The 23,635-nt window shown below is 38.2% G+C and overlaps 1 protein-coding gene across 2 annotated transcripts in view; it reads right to left on the bottom strand.

Annotated features, from left to right (window-relative positions):
* CAB39 (calcium binding protein 39) overlaps positions 1–23,635 on the bottom strand; it is a 75,100-nt gene that overhangs the window by 34,317 nt on the left and 17,148 nt on the right. For both annotated transcript variants that reach the window (XM_039855769.1, XM_039855770.1), the window contains exon 2: positions 9,027–9,183. In XM_039855769.1, the coding sequence (XP_039711703.1) occupies positions 9,027–9,140 (114 nt within the window). In that variant the 5' untranslated portion in view covers positions 9,141–9,183. The remainder of the gene's footprint in view (positions 1–9,026; positions 9,184–23,635) is intronic.

The following is a 23,635-nucleotide window of genomic DNA, read 5'->3' on the forward strand; positions in this document are numbered from 1 at the left end:
AAACAGGCAGGGCTATAAAGGGATAGCAAGAGGGTCTTCGTGGGGATGGAACAGTTCTGAATCTTGATTGTGGTGGTGGTTACAAAGAAACCACATAGCTAGCTACACATGTGATAAAAGTGCACAGATCCACACACACACACATGTGCAAGTTATAAGACTGGTGCAATGTGAATAGGTCTGATGTGAATAAGTCCTGTGGACTGTACCCATGTCAATTTCCTGGTCTTGATATTGTATACAGTCACGTGAGACGTTACCATGGAGGAAAACTGTATAAAAGATACATGGTCTCCCTATGTGCTCTTTGTGCAACTTCCTGTGAATTAATAATCATTTAAAAATAAAGGTTTTAAACAAAACAACAGAAGATTTCCTCAGCTCTCAGTAAATCTTTAGGTTGTATGTAAGGCCCTTTTCGATCTACCACAACCCACAACTCTAGCCTCACTTCCCAGCATTTATCTCTATGTAGTCAACCCTATAAAGTCATCCTGAACTTGTCACTGTTTTCTGAACATTTCATAATTTAGGCTACTTCACATTCTGTTCCTTTTCACTCATTGCCTGCCAAACACCTTAAAAACCAATTCAAATATCACTTTAAACCTAATGCTATCTCCGAAGAGGTACTGTTTTATACCTTTGGTTCCCACAGAATTTCATTGATACCTCTAAGTATCTCTATACTGTATTATATTATTTACATACCTATTTCCTCTCCTAGATTATAAACTCCTTAAGAACAAGGAAAAAATTTGATCCACGTGCCCGTCTATCTGCCCAAATGTATGAGGGCACTAACATGTCTAAGGATTCAATGTAGTTGGGAATCTTTTGCAAATGATAACAAGGAAATGACTTCCATTGTCATCTTTTGCAAACAGAGTCCTGCCATATGCTGTCCACATGAAACTAGGCATAGGAAACATAACTGAGATGGAAACCACTGTTTATAAAGTCATCCTTTTTAGAAACAATTTCGAAATGATCTATGAAGCAGAATTTTTCATGTTTCTGTTCACCATTAGTTTACATAACTGAGTTTATTATAATTTACGTATAAGTCATTACTATTACTGAAAAATGCCTCAAAGAACCAAGACATTTTGGGGCGAGGGGAGGCTTAAATCATTTATTTTGTCTTACATTTTACTTTTTTGAGTTTCTTTATACCTACTCTTTAGCAAAAGAATCACTTTAAACAACAGTCCTCTAATGTATACCAATCTATATTTACTGCCTTAAATACAAATTCATTCTCAAAAAGGGATCAATTATACACCTCTGAAAAAAGGAAGTTCTTAAATCAAAGTAAATTAAGATAAAGAATGTAAGAGTAACCTGAGAAATATTGTTGGTGCCAAATATTTGATGAGAATTCTATTATCACATTAATTCCAGTATTAATTTTTTTTAAATCCTACACACACACACCTCTCTACTGAAGAAAACGTCTCAGTATTCTAAGCTAAAAGATCACGGACTAAGAAAACCTATTAATAACCTTCTGGTGTCAGAGATTACTCTAAACAAGTTTAGTAACCATGAGTCACTGTTAAAAGGCTATGCTATGCGAGGTGACTCCCCTCCCCCTCTTGAGGATACCAGCAAACTTACTCTTGTGAAATGAGTGAATATAGCTATTCAGAGTGTGAACACACGCATTCGCAACGATGAAGGGAACCAAATATATGCTGAGCGAGGTGGCCATACCTTTTTCATACAGCACGTAGTGGGGCAAAGAGCGTATGAACAGTCATTTCGTACCAGACCTGGGTGGCTGTCAGCAATGAAAGAACAAATTCTACCCCATTCCACTTCACCCCCAGGCCCCAGTTACCTAAAAATAAGGATGGTAAAATAAATCATTTTTTCCTAGAGGTACTAAGGAAAATAATTTTCAAATTCTTTTAAAAAGGTGTGGCATAATTCCTAAGGGACTAATTGATTTGTATTATACACAATTCTTAATGTGGCAACTGTGTACCATACAAACAAGTAAAAATATGGACACATTACAAATAAAGGAATAAACACTCAAATGTTGTATGTATCATTTTGCCTGTAAGATCACAAGAAATGAATGAGAAAATGCCCTCGAATATAATGAACAGAGCAGAAACGGGTATAATGTTACCGCAGTCCGGCAGAGTTAGGGGTGCCACCTCTGACTGTAATACAATGGGTTGCCTAGGAAACGACAGCTTTCTTCATGTGGATGAGAACAACAGGAAACTATTCTACCTCAAAATACTATGGAGGCCTATTCTCTACGAAGGCACCTTGTAAAATATGGTGTTATAACAATGTAAGGATGCGTCAAGCATGCAAGTTTGAACTCCTTCTGCAAGACCTAACTGGTGACCCAGCCCACAGCAATATGTGTCCAGAGATAGCAAATTTGCTATCTCCCACGGAAGCCAACTTCCACCTATTATTTTTCCTTATATCAAGACGAAATTAAATTCCCTGCTTTACTTCCACTCAGGTCTTAATTCTATCTCCTGCTACCATCTGAGACCTTTCCTTTCCTCCTATGAGATGATTCCTTGAAATCATTTTACTAACTGCTCTAGGGCTCCTATTTTATTCTTTCTCTACTTCACATCTCCAGTTCATTCAGCCATTCCTCATGGCAGACTTGAATTTCTGCACCAGCCCGGTCATGCCCCTCTCAACACGCTCGTTTCTCTGCATCCTCAAGTACGAACTTGTCTACAGACAGCAGAAGATGATCGCTTTGAATTTAAGTAGTGTATTTCTACTTTATCAATCTAGGCTCTCGGTAGTCTTTCTGGGTGCTTTATCGCAGGATCTATTCTCAGAGCAAACATCTGTGCCTCCCGAGCCATCTCAGTTGGAACATGGATAGTCTTTCCTTACTTTGCTCTCTTTATTGAGTTATAATTGGCATATGACAAACCACACATATTTAAAGAGTACAAGTTTGGACTTATTTACATACCCATGAAACCATCAAGACGATGAACATATCCATCACCACCAAGATTCCTCTATAGTACCCTGACTCCACCCACCCCACTCTAACCCAAAGCGACCACTGATGTGCTTTCTGTCATTACGGTTTTCATAGTTTTTTGTATAAATAGAATCATATATTCTGTAATTTTTATCCTTTGGTCTCTTTCACTCAACATTTAATTATTTTGAGATCCGTTCATGTCGCCATGTACGGCCACAGTTCATTCTTTGTTATTGCTAAGCAGCATTTTACACTATCTGTGTGCCACAGCTGGTTTCCTCTGGATGGAATCTGTTATCAGATAAATGCTTTATGAAGATTTTCTCTTGGTGTGTATGGATTACCTTTTCACTCTTTTAACAGTGTCTTTTTTAAGTTAATTAATTTTAATTAGTTTCAAGTATACAGCACATTGGTTAGATATTTATATAGTTTATAAAACGATCTCCCTAATTGCTCCTTCTCCCCTCCGGTTTTCCATCTACCCAATATATGAATGCTGACTGCGTTCCCTGTGCTGTGCTCCCATCCCCTACTAATTTGTCCTTCTTTAACCCTTTACCACTTTCTCCCAGCCTCCCAACCCCCTCCCCTCTGGCCATTACCAGATAGTCCTCTATGTTTATGAGTCTGTTTTCTATTAGTTTGTTCTTTTTTGTTCCTTAGATTCTGCATGTAAGTAAAATCATATGGTATTTATCTTTCTCTGTCTTATTTCACTTAGCGTAATAACCTCTAGGTCCATCCATGTTGTTGCAAATGGTAGGATTTCTTTTTTTTTTTAATGGCTGGGTAATATTCCATTGTATATATGAACCATAACTTCTTTATCCAATCATCTGTTGATAGTAACAGTGTCTTTTGAGGAGTGCAAGGTTTTTAGTGTTGATGAACACTTTATTAATTTTTTCTTTTACAGAGTACCCTTTCAGTGTCATGTCTAAAAATCCTTTGCCTAGCCCAACGTCACATAGATTTTTCTCTGTTTTCTTTCAGAAGCTTTATATTTTTTTTATTTAGTTGTGTGATCCATTTTGAGTTAATTCTGGTGTATGGTAGAGGTATAGGGCCCTTTTTTTCTTTTTTTTTTGCATATGTGGCTATCAAATTGTTTCAGCACCACTGTTGAAAAACTATCCTTTCTCCGCTGAATTGCATCTGCATCTCTGTCAAAAATTTTCCATACATATGTAGGTTTATTTCTGGATTCTCTATTCTGTTACACTGATCTATATGTCTTCTTTTATGTTGATATGACACCATTTTGATTACTATAGCTCTATAGTTCTTGAAATCAGATGGTGTGAGCCCTACAACTATTATTGTTCCAAGTTGGTTTGATTATTCTAGGCCTTCCTTTGTATTTCCATATAAATTTTTGAACCAGCTTGTCAATTTCTATAAAAAAGCCTGCTGGGATTACAATATAACTATAAATCAATTCAGAAAGAACTGACATTTTAACATTGAGTCTTCGAACCGATAAATACGGTGTATCTCCCACTTATTTAGGTCTTTCATCTCTTAGCAATATTTTATAGTTTTCAGTGTATAGGTCTTTCACTCCTTTTGTCACATTATCTCTGTTTCTTTCTTTTTTTTTTGCTATCCCAAATGTTTTTTTAAATTTCAATTTTGGGTTTTTCACTGCTACTACATAGAAATACAACTGCTCTTTGTATATTGATGTTTGTAACCTGTGATCTTGCTAAAGTCACATATTGGTTCTAAGAGCTTTTTTTACAGATTTAGCTTTTCTATGTAGATGACGATGTCATCTACAAATACCGCTTTACTTCTTCCATGTCTTTTATCTATTTATTTTTGCTTGTCTGACAGCACAGGCTCCAACCTCCAAGTATAAAGTTGAATAGAAGAGGTGAAAGAAGACACCCTATTACATCCCTGATCTTAAGAGATAAATGGTTCTGCCTTTCACCATATGCATAATGCTGGTTGGAGCATTTCTGCAGTGTCCTTTATTAGGGAGAGGAAGTTCTCAATTCCTATTCCTAGTTTGGTGAGTTTTTAATAAAAAATAGAGGCTGTGTTTTTTCCCGTCTATATGTAATTTTGTACATGTAATTTTGTCAATACTATAAATTACACTGATTGATTTTTGCATGTTGAACCAGCCCTGCATTCTAGGGGTAAACTCCACTTAGTTGTGATGTATAATCCTTCTGTTAGATTCAATTTAGTTTAGAATTTTTGCATCTATGATCACGAGATACTAGTCTATAAGTTTTCTTGTAATTTCTTTGGTTTTGGTATTAGGATAATCTTGGCCTCATATAATGAGTTAAGAACAATTATTTTCTCTTAAATTTTATGGAGCAGTGTGTGTAGAAATTGTTTTTTCTTTCTTACATGTGTGGTAGAAATCTCTAGTGAAGCCACCTGTACCTAGATTTTTCAGGACAGTACCCCACAACAGATCACTGGAACCCTGCCTGGAAGCTCAGGGTGTTCCACTAATCAGATCCACTGTGTATAATTATTCATGCAATCATGAAAAATGTCCTCTGAACACCCTGAACTACAAGGGAAGATAATTAATGAACACAAAATGCTATGGAAGATACTAAGGCCAACAGGGCAGACCTGTTGAGAAGGGTCACTTATCTTACTACTTCTGTGGGTGGTAGTGCTAAAAGAGAATGTGATACTTGGCTACCACCAAAACATTCAGAGGCCACCTGTATATGATTCCCTCTTATTAGCCACAAACTCAATAGACGAATTGTTACGATACTCTTGGTAATACTTGTTTTATCCTATTTCATCAAAAATCAAGTGAAAGTTCAGAAGAACCACAAAGTGACAATGTTTCATGTTAACTTTGTTTCGCATTCCATTTTCAATAAATACAAATGGTTACTGAGCTCTGTCTTTGGAAGACTTATAGTCTAAGGGAGAAAGAAATAGTAAGTGGCTTATCATTGAGTATATTAAAATGTTAACTGCTGCACAGAAATATGGAGCAAGATCAGGGAGAAGAGGCATGTCAGAGGGCAGGGCTGCATTTTAAAAGGGAGGGTGGGTGAGGAATGACACTGAGCAAACACTTGAAAGCAATAAAGGAGTAAGCCAAGCGGAGAGCTGGCGGGGAAACAGTCTAGGCAAAGGGAACTGGCCAATGCAAATGCAAAAACCCCACGGCAGACTGTGAATGGAGCGTGTAACAAAAGGAAGCCGCTATTGGGGGAATGCTAAGAGAAGGGACCATTGAGGCCATGGGCAAGGGTCAGCATTTCTTTTTCTGTAAAAGAGCAGACAGTAAGTAATTTAAGCTTTGCAGGTGACACAAGATCTCTATTACATATTCTTTGCTTTTTAAACTAATCTTTTAAAAATGTAAAAACCATTCTTAGCTCAGGAGCCCTTACAAAAAACAGGCGTAGGCAGGACTGGCCTGTAGAAGTTAGTTCAGGCCCTTAGAAGGTCTTCGGCTTTTACACTAAGGAAAACAATATTTGACGCAAGCTTTGAAAGAATCACTGGGGTTGTAGAGAGGCAAAGGAGACCAGTTAGAAGTTCACTGCAGAATCCAGAGCAGAGATAATGGTGGCTCAGACCAGGATGATAAGTAGGAAAATGAGAAGTGGTTAGATTCTGGCTTTTTACTTTTTTCCTCTAGAAAAGGTGGATGAATTTGCTCGTAACTGGATTTAGGAAGTGTGAAAGGAATCATGGATAACTCAAGACTCCTGGCCTGAACGACTAGAAGGATGGAGTTTTATTAACCATGATTAGGACTGCAAACGAATGTATAAAAGTATGTGTTTTGCTTCAAAACAAAGTAGACTTCAGATTCCTTAGATCTCATCACAACTTCGAGCTACTTTATTCTACCAGAACTTCAGAATCAGTTTTTGTCAAGTTACAAAAAGATCTTGATGTGATCTGAATGGAATTGCTTTCCATTGCTTAATTTTAAGCTTGGAGCTTAAAAATTAATTTAAGAAGAAATGGCATCTTAGCTATACTCCATTTAACAACACGGACCAAGTATTCTTCTGTGTCTCTGAATATGATTTTATATTTTTTTCATATAGGTTTTTGCATACTTCTTGATGAAAGTATTCTCAGGCACCTTATACTTTTCTGTTGCTATTATTGTAAACAAAATACTTAAAAACAATAATTTCTACATAGTCTTTGGTATTTAGGGAAGTTATGAATTTTCTATTTATTTAGCTACCCTAGTAAACTGTTTTGCATTGATTCTCCTGCGTTTTGTAAAGATATATGAATATGTCGACAGTGTTATTCACCTTTTTTTTTTTTGCAATAGCTGTATTTTTTATTTCTAAACCATTTCTTTATTCATTGGCTAGAATTTCCAGAGCAATGCTAAATAATAAGTCATAGCAATCGCTCTGGTTTTAATGAGACTACCTTTAACTTTTCAGTCTTTAGTATGAAGTCAAAGTGGTTTTTCATGGTTTTTAACTTGGTGATTAGATTTCCATGTTCCCACTGTTTCCAGGTCTCAGTTCCCTCTCTTTGCCATTTGAATTAGCTGCTTCCTTTTGAATCTTGATAAGAAAACGAATCAAACATTTCAGCGTTTTCCACCCTATTCTTAATCTATTTCAGAATAAGGAGTTTGTAGAGACTGTTCTTCAGAGTTGTCCCCTTCCTTTGAAACAAAATTTTCCCTAAATTCAACTATTTTTCTTTGCTTTGTTTATCCTGATAGCAGGAGGTCTATTCCTGCTTAAGTTTAGAGCAGGAGTTCCTGATATTGTCGGGGGGAGGGGGGTATGGGGGGGAGATGGGGCTGTCCCATTTCAGCACCATCTCTGGCCTGTACTAACTAGGTGTCAGTAGCAGCCCTTCCCCCCGTGTTACAACCAGGAATATCTCCAACCATCGTCACATGTCCTCTTGGAGGGCAAAAGTGCCCCTGGTTGAAACCACTGATTGAATTAGGTAGATGATATGAATTCCATCAGAAACAAACTTGCTTTTTATCATTATAGGACTCATCTCCAATAAGCCTGCCTCCATATAACCCATCTAAATTAGGACACTCTCCTTACCTGACACCACCCACACATACACATGTATACCTTTCATTAAATATCATAGTAAATTTCAAAGTACAGATGCCTTGGCTCCCTGAAGACTCTTTCAAGGAATCTGTGGGGGTTAAAACTGTTTTCATATCAATACTAACACATTATTTGCCTTTTTCTACTATATTTCCATTTGCACTGATGGTACTGACTCCTTAGCTTGAGTCGAGGCAGTGACACCAAACTGTATTAGCTGTCGTCGTAGACTTTATCACCATGCACTTGGTTAAAAAGAAAAACAAGAAAGGAAGAAATGTAGAGGGTGGTTCTGAAAGATGAATGGGGCTGAGGTGGAAATGGAGCGGGGGAGACAAGACAAAGGCATTAAAAACAGTATGGCTGATTATCTGCTTCAGCTGCTTTCAATGAACAGAGGAGGTAAGCCAAGACGCTAGCATATACAGAGTAAGGAAGGGGGGTTGGAGTTCATCTAGAGAAGCAGAGGTCAGGTCACACAGGGTCTTGGTGCCACTCGAGGAGTCTGCACTGAAGGTTTCAAGCAAGGGAGCTATTTTAGAAATAAGAAAGGTCATGAGGTCCATGAGAAAGGTCATGAGGCGCCTTGTCAAGTAGGAATGGGAATCTGAGTCGACTCCGAAGCCCCTGAGGAAGCAGGGCGCATGCTACTTAGTGAAAGATGATGTTTCAGAGAAGACGGGGGAGACGAGCCTGGGATCAAAGTCACGTTTTGGGCGGTGGTGACCGGGCAGAGGAAGATACACGCCATGGACGCTGGGCACAGAGAAAGACAACGAGGAGAGGTATCTCCCCTGGGAGACTACTGGTGGGAACACCGATTTCAGCAATCAGATAAACCAATTTAAACAATGACAAAAACAAAATTTAAATGAACTTGAAAACTGCAAATGAAAAATTGAGAAAAAAGAAATGTTTGTCTGTCTGACATTTACTCCTAATCAAAAGACTAAAGATATAAAATACTGCCAAATACATACCTTTTCTGCCTTTTTGTCAGAAATGTCTTGCTTTTCCAGAACGGCCATGCTCTCCTTCAGGTTTTTCACAATGTCTGCTGGAGATTTGTGAGACTTCCCAAATGGGAACGGCATGGCGGCAGCGACAGACGCCTTCGCTGCGCTCTGCCTGCTTCACCTGGGGACAAGGCACAAGGTATGAGTGAGAAAAAGTGGGATCAGTAGAAGATGTACTTTCTAACTCCTAATCTGGGAAGAAAACCAGTGACTTTCAAAACCAGCAGGAACTGGAAAACCCACCAGTGAGAAATAATACTGGGAGATCTTAGAATTGTAGAACATTTTGTATTTAAAAAATAAAATCTTTTTGATCGCCGGCTCTTCCAACACCCCATCTGAGGAGGAACATGCCGATGCTGACAGTGCAGATGGCAGCAGCTGTCACTCACAGGGCAACTAGTTCGGCCAGGCCGATGCTGAGCGCTACATGGTAAAAGCGGCTCAAGTCTGTCTTGATCCAAAGTGTCCTTAATCAATACGCTATTCCCCCATTTAATAGATATCTCTATTTTATAACTGAGGAAACTGAGGCAAAAAGTTAGGTAAGGAACTTAGCCAAACAGCACTAGCAATAGGCCAATAAGTCTGGGTCTCTCCAGATGCTTCTCTCTCAGTGTTCATGCAGTTCCCCTGAAGCACCACCGGGGGCGCACCCCACCAGGTACAGCACCCTCGTCCTCAGGCAGTCAGGGGTCTCCGGGCTGGAGACTCCAGAACCTCGGACAGGGCCTCGGACACATCTCCCACCAGACCCTCAAATCCTGAAAGTGCCTGTTTCGCGATGTACTCCTTCTACCCTGGCTATCAACTATCTCCTACGAAAGAACTCGCTGGATGAAAAGCTGCAGATACTGAACTCCCGGGAGTTCTTACTTTTTTTGTGGGTAGCAGAAAGCATAATATTACATCATGCAAAAGGAGACATCAACTATTCTAATAAGTCACCATGAAAAAACGTTAGCAAGACAAACAACGCAAGTAACTTGGGGAACATGTCAGAAGTTACAATTTCTTTCACTAAAAAAACTGAGTTATACTCATAGGCATTAAATCTCATATAAGATATCAAAAGATAACACTTTTGAGAAGAACTTTACGGATCACTTAGGTCAGTGGTTTTCAAACTGTGAGTTTCAAACTTGTACGTTTAACTGCCCCTGGCAGCCACCCCAACCTCCAGCACTGCAGAGAGAGGTAGATCTCGGATACCTCAACCCCATCTGTCTCCCTCATGTCGACCACGGAACACCTCCACTGCATTATAATACTTCCCCTGAACTTCACCTAAGACTTCACTTGAAGAAAGTATCTGAATGTTTTTCTCTAGAGTTTGAGATACAGTGACCTACATATCTGCTTACGAATAAATACTTGGGGGGAAAAAAGCATGCAAATAATGCTAATGTTAAGCCCACAATTCAATCATGAACAGGTGTGTCATTCTGTGACAGGTTTGATGTGGTCTGTTCTGAGTACTCTCTCTACCCGAACGTCATCTGTCTAGCTCACTGCTGTCAATCCTTGACTTGTAAATCCTTCACTGACCAAATTAAAACCACATCTTCATCAGCCACCGGGAAATGTCCTCAAACATAGGTTCTTAAAATTCAAAGACGCATACATTTACTTCTGAATATCTTTTCTACAACAAGAAGTTTGGGTCATTTTAGGTGAGTTACTCCCATATGGCTGTTGCATTCTCTCTCTAATTACCTGGCTAGATGGAACGCAAATTCTGGATCATTCTTTTCTATTATTTTTTTCTTTTAATTTTTTTTTTTTGAGGGGGATGAAGGTCAACTCAGGTTGCTTCTCCATAAACATAGTGGATTCACACAATAAACTTATCTTTCCTATTTGTACTCTGCAAATAATAGCAGTGGTGCCACAAGTCGATGCTGGGTCGAGGGTGGGAACGTTTAACAGTATTTTGCAGGAAGTGTTATGGTGCTATGCAACAGAGATATTTTCAGCTCTGGCTCAATGGTGGAAGAAGTGACTTAACAGGACAAAGAGAGTTTTAAAAAGTCCTACCACACACCAAATACTGGTCATAGCAGAAAGAATACAGATGCTAAAGAGAACACAGATAAAATGCTTCTGTGAGGGAAAGGGGTGGCGTGACACAATCATTCCTCGTAATTGGTACACCAGGCAGCCAAGATTTGGCCGAATGTATCAACTAGTAAGACTGTACTTTGAGGAAATATAGTAAGTAACAAATACCAAAAACAAGAAGTGGACAGTCCTCAGCAGGGTCCAGTCACAGTGGTGAAGCCATTCATACATGCTCGCATTGTCTCTCTCCCCTCCCCCCACCCCTCCCTTTCCTCCTCTCTCACACACACACTTACACGCTTTACATATTCTTCTGATTTGTTGTTTTTAAAATAGTTAATGTATAATTAAGTGAAGGAATAAATAAGAACTATATAACTAGCATAAAACTTGTAAAGAACTATTTAGTTCTTAAAGCATGAGTGTAATAATTATAATCATTTTATTTCTTTCACTTACATCCTCAAATTCACCAATTCTTACAACATGACTATCTAAGATTTCGGGGGTGGGGTTGGGGGATGCAAAGACAGGGAAATAACATCCCTTAAAACTTCTGCCTTAAAACTCGTTTCTTACATCTAAGATTGCTAAGTAATAAGATCAAAATATCTTATACTCATGTTGTATGCCAGTCTGTGATCCAACTTCTTAAATAGCTAATGAAAACAGAAAATTTTAAAATTAATCAGTGGCTCCTAAGTGATAACCAAGTAGGTAGACAATACATGTGCCCAGAACATAGCTGAAAGGATAAGAGTAATGTTCTAAGATATAAAGTTCTTAATAAACATGTTACGTTAATATGCATAGAGCTACTGAGTACTCACTGTTACTGAATTTACGAGTGTAACAAAGAAAACATGAGCAGCTATGGAGGCGAACGTTATGAGTAATATGGTGAAATCATGGATGTGCCATACAAGAATGCTCATTAACGATGTGCAGAAAGATACCTAAACAATCAATCAAAAGAGCTGGAAGGTGGTACTTCTGGGAAGCAGGAAAAGTGTAGGGACTACTATCTTTTCTTACCAGACCTTTTTATCTCCAATTATATACATGTATAATTCTGACAAACGTAAAAATTAAGTTTAAAGAAATCGATGAATATAAAACAATCTACCCTTAATACATAAAAAAATACTTTCCATAAGACATTTGAATGGAAGGCTGAAGGACAGAGAAAAGTGAGGCTGTCAATTAACTAATCTTACTAATTGTGAAAGCTAGATAGAGCCAATAGAACCAGCAGTTTTTCAAATTTTGATCATGATCTACAAGTAAGAAATGTATTTAACTATCAATAAGACAAAAGAGGCAACTGTCTGAATGAAAGAAGATATTTGCAAACAACACCTCCAATAAGGATCGAATATCCAAAATATACAAAGAACTCATACAGCTCTACAGTGAAAAACAATCTAATTAAAAAATGGGCGGAAGATCTGAACAGACACTTCCCCCAAGACGACATACAAATGGCCAACAAACATATGAAAAGATGTTCAACTTCACTAGCTATTAGGGAAATGCAAATCGAAAACATCTCACACCTGTTAGAATGGCTATCATCAACAGGACAAGTAATAACAAGTTTTGGAAAGAATGTGGGGAAAAAGGAACCCTCATACAACACTGCTGGTGGGAATGTAAACTGGTACAGCCACTACAGAAAACAGTATGGAGGTTCCTCAAAAAATTAAGAGTAGAGTTACCGCATGATCCAGCAAATCCCTCTTCTGGGTATCTACCCCTGAAATATGAAAACGTTTATCTGTAAAAATATATGCACCCTGATGTTCACAGCAGCATTATTCATGGTGGCCAAGACATGGAAACAACTAAGTGTCCTTTGATAGATGACTGGCTGAAGAAGCTGTGGTACGTATATACAATGGAATATTACTCAGCCATAAGAAAAGACGAAATGCTGCCATTTGCTACAACATGGATGGATCTTGAGATTATCAAGCTAAGTGAAAAAAGTTAGGTAACAAAAGGTGAGAACCTTATGATTTCACTTATATGTGGGATATAAAACTGAAAGCAACAAACATGACAGAGACTCATGGACACAGACAACAGTTTAGTGGTTACCAGAGGGAAGCGGGGAGGGGGGACAGATAAGAGTAAAGGGGGTCAAATATATGGTAATAAAAGTAAATTCAACTTTAGGGAGTGAACACACAACGCAATATACATGTGACGAATTACTGAACTGTACACTTGAAACTTATATGATTTTATTAACCAAAATTTTAAAATGTATTTAATTACACACATGCACGCACACATGAAACTAAATCTAATACTTTCTATTTCATTCAATTTTATTTTTTCAAATATGGATGACTGAATAGATTCATGGGTCACACTGATTTTAGTGATTATGAAGAGGAACAGAAAGAATTGGAATGAAATACAAACTTAGTTTTAAAAAGAGCTGAGCTTCATGATTCAACTCTTGCACAGTCTCCTTCCTTCAACCCTTATTCATAAGAAATAAGTTCATCCTTTCACAGAGCACCAAACCACCTTGCAACAATGCTCGAATGATAGCAAAGGCACCATTGAGTGGACTCTTCAGCTCACATTGATTTTTCCTCAGAGTGGAGAAGTGCCTTCAAAAGGGCCTGGTCCACCATCAAACAGGACGATTCAAAGTGCTCGGGGACCTCGAAGGATGTGAAACAGGCACATGTGTAAGTTTTTGAACCGACAATCCCAAGCGTATGGAGGTGCTGAAGCTGGAGGCAGCAATGGTTAAACAAAGATTAAGATGGGGTAAGAGACACCTTTACCACAACAATCTGCCTGCCTTTCTCGTTTACCCCTCCCTCCTTTCTCATCAGCACTATTTCAGTAGAAGTATTCGGTGGAATTTCAGGGAAGAAGAAGAACCCACTGATTAAGGCCCTTTGATAATTTTTCACTGCCCTTGTAATAAAATTCAAATTCCTTCTCATAGCCCTTCAGGCTTTAACTGTTTCTAAGCCCAAGCACCACATTTGCAAATATGGTAAAAACCTTAATTTTTAAATCTAGAGAGTGGGTATATGGGCTTTCATTGTTATCCAACTTTTCTGTAGGTTCAAACATTTTCCTTCATAGTTTTAAAACTGCCTAAACTATGTTTTGGACCTGAGTTCATTAAGAAAATGGACAAAAATACACTATAATTGAAAAAAAATTCATTTAGCTTTCAAATGCAACTAATCCGCACCCCCCTCCCTTAAAAAAAAAAAAAAAAGGTTCTTAAACCTCAGCAGGACTCCTTGCTCGGAGCCAAAACTGTTACTGCAACTGGTAGAAAGCCAGTCATTGTGAGCATTCATTCTAAAGAGGGCTTAGAAGCCCTCATCCACATTTCTCAAGCTGAAGGTTAAGTTTGCTCCTGAGGGTAATCAGGCCTGTACGTTTGTATCCCAAAGATAAAGAAGTCCTGGAGGGGAAATTTAACTTGAAAATTTGGGAGGTAGGTGGAGTGGGCAGGAGTAGGCAATAATTTATCATCCTGCTTTTATATTAAAATCAACATTATGGAATTGAGCGCTAAGTCTGCATGAATATTCAGCATAGCACACCGTGTCTTAGTTTTTATTGCTCTCCTCTAATGGTTTTCCTTTCTCTCCAAATGTCCCTTCTCTCTGCATTTAATTCAATGACTCATCTTCACTCCGATGTTGACGTCCTCCAAGGTTCCACCTTTGGCTGTCTTTTTACACTATATTCTCTGAGTGATCTCATCTACCGCGGTTTCAACAATCTGAAATCTATCCCCCACCCCAACCAATCGGCCTACATTTCCCACTGCTACTCCCTAGCGACGTCCTCTAGGCATAGAGATGTCCTCCAGGCAACTCAAACCTCATCCCCAAGCCTTGCTTCTTTTTCTAAATTCCCCTTCTGAGTGAATGGATCCATTGTTCACCCAATCACAAAATTTGGTCATTATACCAGAATCTTTCCACCTGTTGAGTCTTCCATATACATAATCAGTTCACCATTTTAGTCAATTCTATTTTCTAAATCTCTCTATTCCTCCAGATACCAACTGTAGACTTTTGCTCTTCTCCACACAGAGCAGTGGTTGTCAATGGGGCCAATATCCTAGGGGGTGTTTTGGAAAATTTGGTTGTCAATGAGTGGGACATTTACTGACCACAGAAATTATCAAAACAAGAAAAACAAAAAAAGAAAAGAGAAAAAAGGCAGCATTGCTTTTCATGCTGTTGTTCACACACACATAGCCTTCTGCTAGCTTCTATATCCTTGCGGGGAGAGGGGTTGGGCTGGGGGTCAGAATAATCAGTCTTTCTACTCCTGCATCTATGTCCATAACAGAGTTAAACTTTTAGCTTCAGAAAAATGGTTATGTTGTTTTTTGTGCAAAATTCAAACATTAAAGGACTACACAAGATAGAAAGTGAAGATCACCTGCAAAGCCTACAGAGACAGCTGGCATTAACAGCTTGGTATATATTCTCCTTTTCATTATTTATGCTCTATATCTGTGGTCTTTTGCACTGGGAGTCTACTTCTTTCTCCAGAACAGATGAAAACCAGATGATACCAAAAATGGTCACTTCCATCTTAGAGAGCACAAAATTTCAAACCACTGCTTTTACGTTAATACTCCTGAGTACAAAGCTCCACCCCAAGACAAGTACTGGGCAACATCCAAAACACCCGCTGGGAAAATACAAGTCTAACATCATTAGAGTTCAGACTCTGTTCAGTTAGGCACTGCCCTTTTCAGGCAATATGTCTGCTTTTGGCTTGTGCAACACACTCCTAACTCTAACTCTATTCATCTGTGCACTGACAAATGCTGAAAAATGGTCCAGAGTCACTCATTAGGACATTCATTCGAATACCAACTGTGCACTCACTTATGCCACAAACCTAAGGCATCAAGGGATCCTGCTCCAAACGGCGTTCTGGAGGATGTGGGTGTGGGTGTATGTGTTTAGAGACAACAATGAAAAGCTGCTGAGTGACAACACATTCCTAGACGGTTGAGTTCACGAGCCTCTACGTTACATGTATTAGACCTGACTCATAACCTTGGTGGTCAAATGCAAAAACTGCAAACAAACCCCCCACACACGCACACAATAATAAGATTGTTACCAAGAGGACTACTAAGGTACTTAATTAAGCGATCGTGAAAAGTGTGAAATGTAGTACACGCCTGAACCCATTTCAGATAGCTGACTCTGAGACCTAACCCCCTGCTTCTAGGGTTAATGTTACTTAATTCAGATAAACACTGAATACCTGCACCACGCCAGATACTGAGTTAGATGCATGAGACTATCCACACGGCAGTGCGGGGCAATGAAATAAAGCACAGTAGTTAATTGCATGGGCTTTAAAGGTTACCTAGGTTCAAATCCTGACTTCACCCATGCCTAAGCTGACTCACACTTTTCTAAGCCCCCTTTCTTCATCTCTACAATGGGAAAACAATAGTTACCACACAACTTAGAATAAGAAATTACATGGGTTTAAAGTACATATGGTAAAATCTGAACAAATAGTAGGAAAGGATACTTAGGTCAAGTTTTTTCCTTCTAAAATCTGATTTGTGACTACTATTTCCAGAACCAAAATGGGTTTAAAAAAGTGGAGGGGAGGCATATACACAGACTGAACAGCAATAAAAAATGAGAGATCTTATCTTTCTTTTTAAATATGCATCTAAAAGTTTTGATTCAGCTTTTGGATGCACAGAATACATGCTCTTCTTAGCTGCAAATAAGATATAATGACTTAGCTCCATTAAAAAAAACCATGAGTAGCTTTAAGAAGCAGCTCAATCTTTGGTTAATTACCAAACCTATGGAAATAAATAGCTCATTAATTATGTCAAAACCAAAATTAAGTGTTCGAGAGCACACAAGACCTTGGAGTATGTTTTGCAATTAATATATATGTTCACCAGAACTTCGGGGGCCGGTGATGTTCAACACTGAATACTACGCAGGAGTCACACTGACATTCCTTACAGCCAAGATGGCAGCAGCGTTTAAAATAACGAAGGATCTCTCACGTGGTACTTTACAAAGTTCCGTCACGTCTCTGCTCAACCCCTCCCCTGATGGCTTTCATTTCACGCCCATATTGAGTGTGTGTCAGAATTCAAGGCAGTATCTGGACTCCAAATTCTACTCTTTGTATTTATTTGTCCAAGTAGTACACACATTTACAACATAAAGGATGGTTTAATTATCAAACACAGTAACCACAAATAAATGTTCATTGAATGACTAATAAACAACAAACCCTGATTTAAAAATTCTGATAACTAGGCAAAGGCAATTTCTAAGATTATTATGAGTTAAATAAATATGAAAAAGGGATACTCTTCCCATGACCCCTATCACTACAAACACAACAAACAAAAACTGGCCGGCATCTCTGCTTCACATGCTTTTGAGAATATTTTACTGCTCGTCGGCAATCCAAATTCCTTTTCCAACACGTCTCAGAAATGCATGGTGCAGAGAGCTGGGCTACGGTACCGCAACCACTGTCCAGTCCGGACCAGCTCTCCCACGCACATGCACGGGTCCGAGTGACCTTGAAGTTCTCCCTCCATTCGCCCTTTGGGAAAATGCTGTCTGAACTAAAATAAAGTTCTTTTAGGTATATGCTCACATTAAGAAAGTTAAAAAAAAAAAAAAAAGATTTTCAGAGACTTCAAATCTTTTTAACCATTTGCAGAATTTAGGGGTGTGGGTGAGAGCAGACTATTGTTAGTGGAACGTTCTCCATGATCTGGAGCTAAATGTACCTAAATATATGTCATGTGGACTGGTAATTCCATTTTTGTAATATGAAGTATTCAATAATTCTTATGTGAATCTCTTTAATAATATTTCTACAAGTATGAATTTTTAGAAAAATATCCTATTTTAAATGAATAGTTTTTGTTCTGAATGAAGAATGAGTACTTAATGAAATGGGCTTAGTAAACATAATGTTTAGAAATAATTTCACTTTGTGTTTTTCTAAAACAGGCTTTCTGTTTATCCTTGAAAGTTTCCTTTACTTACACTAAACGTGGGAATGTCAAATTATGAATGTTTATGAAATATGTTCTAATGGTAAAATTCATTCTTTATTTGAGCAACAAAGAGAGACACCTGCTTATAGGAAAGGGTTTTGCTTTAGTAGCTGGTTTTTAGACAAGCCATTTTACATGATTTTTTAAAAGGCATAGGCTCCTATAAAAATAATTGTGTTACTTGTACAAACAGAAACTTCATGTTAAACCTCAAACACTTATTGAAAAACATCATAGTACAAGCGTCAAGTTATACTGCGGCAATTTCAGCCTAGCATGCAGTCATTATGAATTCTGAAGACGAAAGTTATGCTAATTAAGTACAGTAGAATATTTCAAGCTGCGTTAAAATTCTTTCTGCAACAAGGCAGGGCATGTATAAACATCCACTTAAATAGTTCTAGAATTCACTTAAAGATATAGTTGGAAGTATTTTAACCAAACTGAACATAGCTAAGTAACTCTTAGGATCTAATAATGTTATGTATCAGAGCTCTATGACCTCATTCTTATAAGTTTAACCTTTTAAAACACACACACATACAGGTACTAACCTGATTTCTGACTTCTGCAGAAAAGTTTGCTCTTTATATATTTGATTTTTCCCCCAGTTCAGTATTGGCCCCAGTAGCTATCAAATGTATTTTGTCGTTTAAAAGAAAGTTTGTTCAGCACCGAAATAAGTTGCATGAACAGAAATACGCTTCTAATGTTTTTTTTCTAGTTGTGACTAAATGAATATCAAGTTCTGAATCAGCTTAATATATTATAAATAAAGTTAAATTTAAAAAATTAAGGTCTTTGTCCTTATGTTCCAATTTTCTATAGGACTGTAGCTTGGAAAAACTTTTAATATTTTATAACAACAATCCCAGACAAAATATACCTTTAACAGGTTTTAACTTCATTATTAAAGTAAATACAGACTTTCTTCATAGCTGAAATTATGGGATCAACATAACTCTTGAGTCAGCATGGGGTCATTGCAGCGTATCTCCAAAGGAAAGACTTCTCTAATATTTCAACAAAAATGCTCAGGTCACAGACTTTGAGTCTTATTTTTAGCATGTTACTCTATGTCCCTTCTCTTCGTCTGTTTTTTTTTTTTTCCAATTAAGTCAACTTTTATTTAGGCATCAACATCGTAAGACATTCCCCTCCTACTATTTGAGAACACCAATATTGAGCGAACAGAGCACTGGATAGAGAGAAATAACTCTTTTAGTCATCACCGAGCACTTGAAAACTTTAAAAAACAGGTACAGAGAGAGAGAGGAGAAGGCTTGGCAGGCTGTTCCTGGACAACATATGAAATGAGTGGGGGCAAAGAAACTCCTAGTCTTTCTCTCTGCTATCTGCCTCGGGACAGTCATCGAACGTGTGTCAATTCATCTTTATAAAAACGGAAGAAATGATTCCTGACCTACCGACCTTAGCAAGCAATTTTTCATAACGAATGACTAAACAAAGGGCTGCTCTGGCCACAAAATGACCACACAATATTCGATGCAGTTCTGTGTGCCAGACACAGAGTAAAAGCAGCCAAGAAGATTCTGAGTGACTCAGGTAAGACATCAGTGTGGGAGTCCAAACATCAAGATTCTTAACTTGGACCAATCTGCTCTGCCATCGACAGCACACACGCGCAGCTATTTCCTCCTCGGCCTGGCTTCATCGCCAACCAGCGCCAGACCCCATTCAGCCTTTGTTGATTTTTGCCAATCTGCTGGATTAACGATGCTACTTTCTTCACCCCCAGGCTCTTCCTACCCCTCAATTCAATTCTTTTGATTTGAATTGCTGATAACTGATGACAACGTATTTTCACATCTATTATCCGCTTGTATTTCCTTGGTAAAATTATCTGTACCTCTCTCCTACCCATCTGGCCTAAGTCTGGAATCTTTTTCTTACTGATTTGTATGCAGGATATTGTACAATTATGAATATTATCCCTTTGGCTGTTACTTTTTTTTTTCAAATATGTTCTAGTTTGCCATTTGCATTTCAACTATGTTACTTAATGTATAACATTTTCATTTTCTTATAGATTTAATTGTAATTTTTTTCTTCATGAATTCTGGATTTCCTATCAGGCTTGTAACTGCGTGCTGAATATGAATGCAAGGTTTCATATTTACTGATATCAGACATTATTTACAATGAAATAATGGTATCTTTTTCTGAAATAAGTTCTAATAGAATCTAACTTTTAAAACCTCACTATATTATCCAGTTGACAAAATGTAGCAATTCTCACACTAGCAATGCTTAATTGTGGGACAAAGTCAATCAAGAAATCCACTATAACATGAATCCATGAGCTTTCTCCAGTTAATCACCAAATGATTAAGTTATTGGGCAGGGGCAGATAGAGTCATATGTGGTAACTATACTTAAATACATGTTAAATAAGTACGATGTTAAATAAATGTATTTAAATTTGATACCTTTTTAAAAGGTTGATGATTTGAGAATGTTTTTAGAAATTAATCTACAGATACGCCTTTCAGAAATGGATTCCAGCTGGCGATGTGACAGAAGTCCCATTCCTAAATTATCCCCAGTCCAAACCAAGCCAGCGGTAAATACTAGGATTAGAAGTTGCCAGAATATACCATCAATCCTGGGCAGCAATCTCCGTGAGCATCAAGTAGGAATGTCATGCAGTAGACCTGTGTCCTCATGTCCTAAGCCCGAGGCATCCAGGACTGGAGCAAATTCAAAGTGACAGCTATGATGTAGAAAAAACTGAAAGCGTTTGGAACAGTCTAACCAGACGTGTTAATACATAAATCGCCATCGCCAAACTAGCCCGTGAGCTGTCTCAGAGCGAGAGCCACACGTTCACATCCAGTCTGTACTACATTTAGCATAGTTGGCAACCAAATTCCTATAAAATGTATCCAGTTGTGGTCTTGGTACAGTTAAAAAAGATGAACCTTTGGGAAAGTGACTCAGTCAGAGGACCCTGTCAGTTATTCTCCAGGCATCCCGGCTTGTCGCCATCCCTCTTTTTAAGAGTGTGGTGTTTCGAACTGGACTTTATACTCCATATGTGATCTGGCCAGCCAAGCCCACCCATCTATATTTCATAAATGTAGGCTTAAACTCCATTAATAGTTTAGACAGTCACATTACATGGCTACTTTCTATTGAGAAATTGACTTGACCTAAACTAAGTCTTCTCCACATATCCCACAGCGAGCCACACCTTTACACACTGTTTACTCTTGCATTTTGGGACCTACCTGCAGGACTGAACAATTATTTCTATTAAATTGCTTCTGGTTTAGATTCAGTATACAGTATGATACTTAAATTTTTTTCTTAGATCTTGATTCTGTTATCCAGTGTATTATTTGCTTTTCCTACCTCAGGGGTCCCCAATCCCAGGCCGTGGACTGGTACCGGTCCACGGCCTGTTAGGAACTGGGCCACAGAGCTGATGAGCAGCGGGTGAGTAAGCAAAGCTTCATCTGTATTTGCAGCCACTCCCCAGCGCTGGCATCGCCGCCTCAGCTCCACCTCAGATCATCAGGCATTAGATTCTCATAGGAGCACTAGTCCCTAGTGCCAAAAAGGCTGGGGACTGCTGCTCTCCCAGATTCCTGTCAACTACAAATCTGATCAGCAAGTCATACAGGTCTCCCTTACTCCCTGCTAAAAGCACAAATACTAAGCTTTCCAGTTAAAGCCTGCCATCAATGTGCATTGTGTGTACAGTAATTTAAACAACCACAAGGCCACCCAGCCACCTCGCTGCATTACCACTAGCAGTGATGGCTTTCTGGTTTCTGACCTCATGACACATATATTCATACATAAAAAAGAAGTACGTCTCTCTCTCACACACACAGTATCACCAAACAGCACATATCCTTACTATGTAGAACTACACTGATACTCTCTATTTTGTTATTCTATCCTGGTCCCCTGCTCCCTTCCCTCTCTTTCAAAATGCTGTTCATAGCCCGCTAAATCGATTTTACTACGCATTGACAGGATGGAACCTGCAGTTTGTAAAACAGGTTTTAAAAAATCAATTTGAGTAGCTCTTTTATTAATGAAGGCTACCTTAATCGCAATGCTGGACTTCTCAAATTATCACAAAGCGAAAAGATTTCACTGGTTTAAGACTTGAAATTATAGTTACATATTACAAAGCATTATTTAGAAACATCTGTAATACCTGACTAATTAACTGTTTCCATGAGTATTTCAAAGGTCTTTTAACAGTATAGATCTGCCACCTTTAGTTTTATCTACACTGATTCATTCACAGATATTCTAAGGAAGTAAGAGTTACATTATCAATTTCAGAAAATGTGAACTTCAATTATTTCTTTACAAATTAGCACTGTATTTTAACAAAATAAAAAGTTAATCAGTTCCACATTTTAAAATGTGAAACAATCTTCAAGGATGAAATTATAAATCCAGTTTTCTTCTGGTTATATTTACTCCTCACTTTGCCACAAGGTTGTGTAAACACAATCCATACGATCATGGGTAAACATCATGGCCTCACCCACATTTTGGTAAATAAGAAAAGCAAACAGTCAATCCAGTTCTTTAAAAAAAAAAAAAATTACTCCTTAAAAAGAATTCACAGTTTAAATTTGATGTGTAAACAAATGAAAAATTTGAAACAAAGTTTAAATATGAACAAGAGCCTTCTGGAAAATTCTTTTGTGTGTCAAATAAGATAGACTGAAAAAGAAAAGTTACACCTGAGAGTAGTGAAATGATTTTTATCTTTTCCTTTTAGTCACTGCGATGACTATATACAGTATTCTCGAAAACGATTTTCTTTCTTAAATTTACGACCTTAAAATTTATTTCTAGAGGACCAGATGTAAACCTGGACAATCACTCTCCTTCAAGGTCCAAGCACTGCTATTTCTGTTCTGGCCAAACGCCCATAAAAGCACCAACATGCCACAGAACCAGCCTGAGCGAAAGCACCATAGTTGGAGATCTGAAGGTTTGTTTTCTTTTAAAGCTGCTCAAAGGCCACCTTGTGGTGGTATTTAGTGTAAATAGACTTTTTCCAGCAGAAGTATTTAAGAGTCGCAGAATACACAATGACATGGCCCTTTAGAGGGTCATGTGGAAGGTTTCACCCATGGATGATTTCTCCTAGCTGGTTCCTCTCCACCCTTCCATGGAACACACTCACTGGCACGTGGAGGCTTGATCCTGGGTTAAGAGAAAAATTCTAGATGAAATAATAAGGCTAAAAAACATTTCATTTCAGAGGAAGAAACTGAAGTTCATTTGTCAATTGACTGGCATGATCAAAATACAAAAGTTCTAGATTGCGCTTTGGGGGGAAACGTTCCCAATCCTGCAGCCAAAACATGTGTATGTGAATCATACACATAAACTTATGTGTATCATTTTGTGATACACATTCACTAAGAGTTGTTCCAGG

Source organism: Pteropus medius, unplaced genomic scaffold (assembly GCF_902729225.1).
Source record: "Pteropus medius unplaced genomic scaffold, Ma_sr-lr_union100, whole genome shotgun sequence".
Taxonomy (NCBI): domain Eukaryota; kingdom Metazoa; phylum Chordata; class Mammalia; order Chiroptera; family Pteropodidae; genus Pteropus; species Pteropus medius.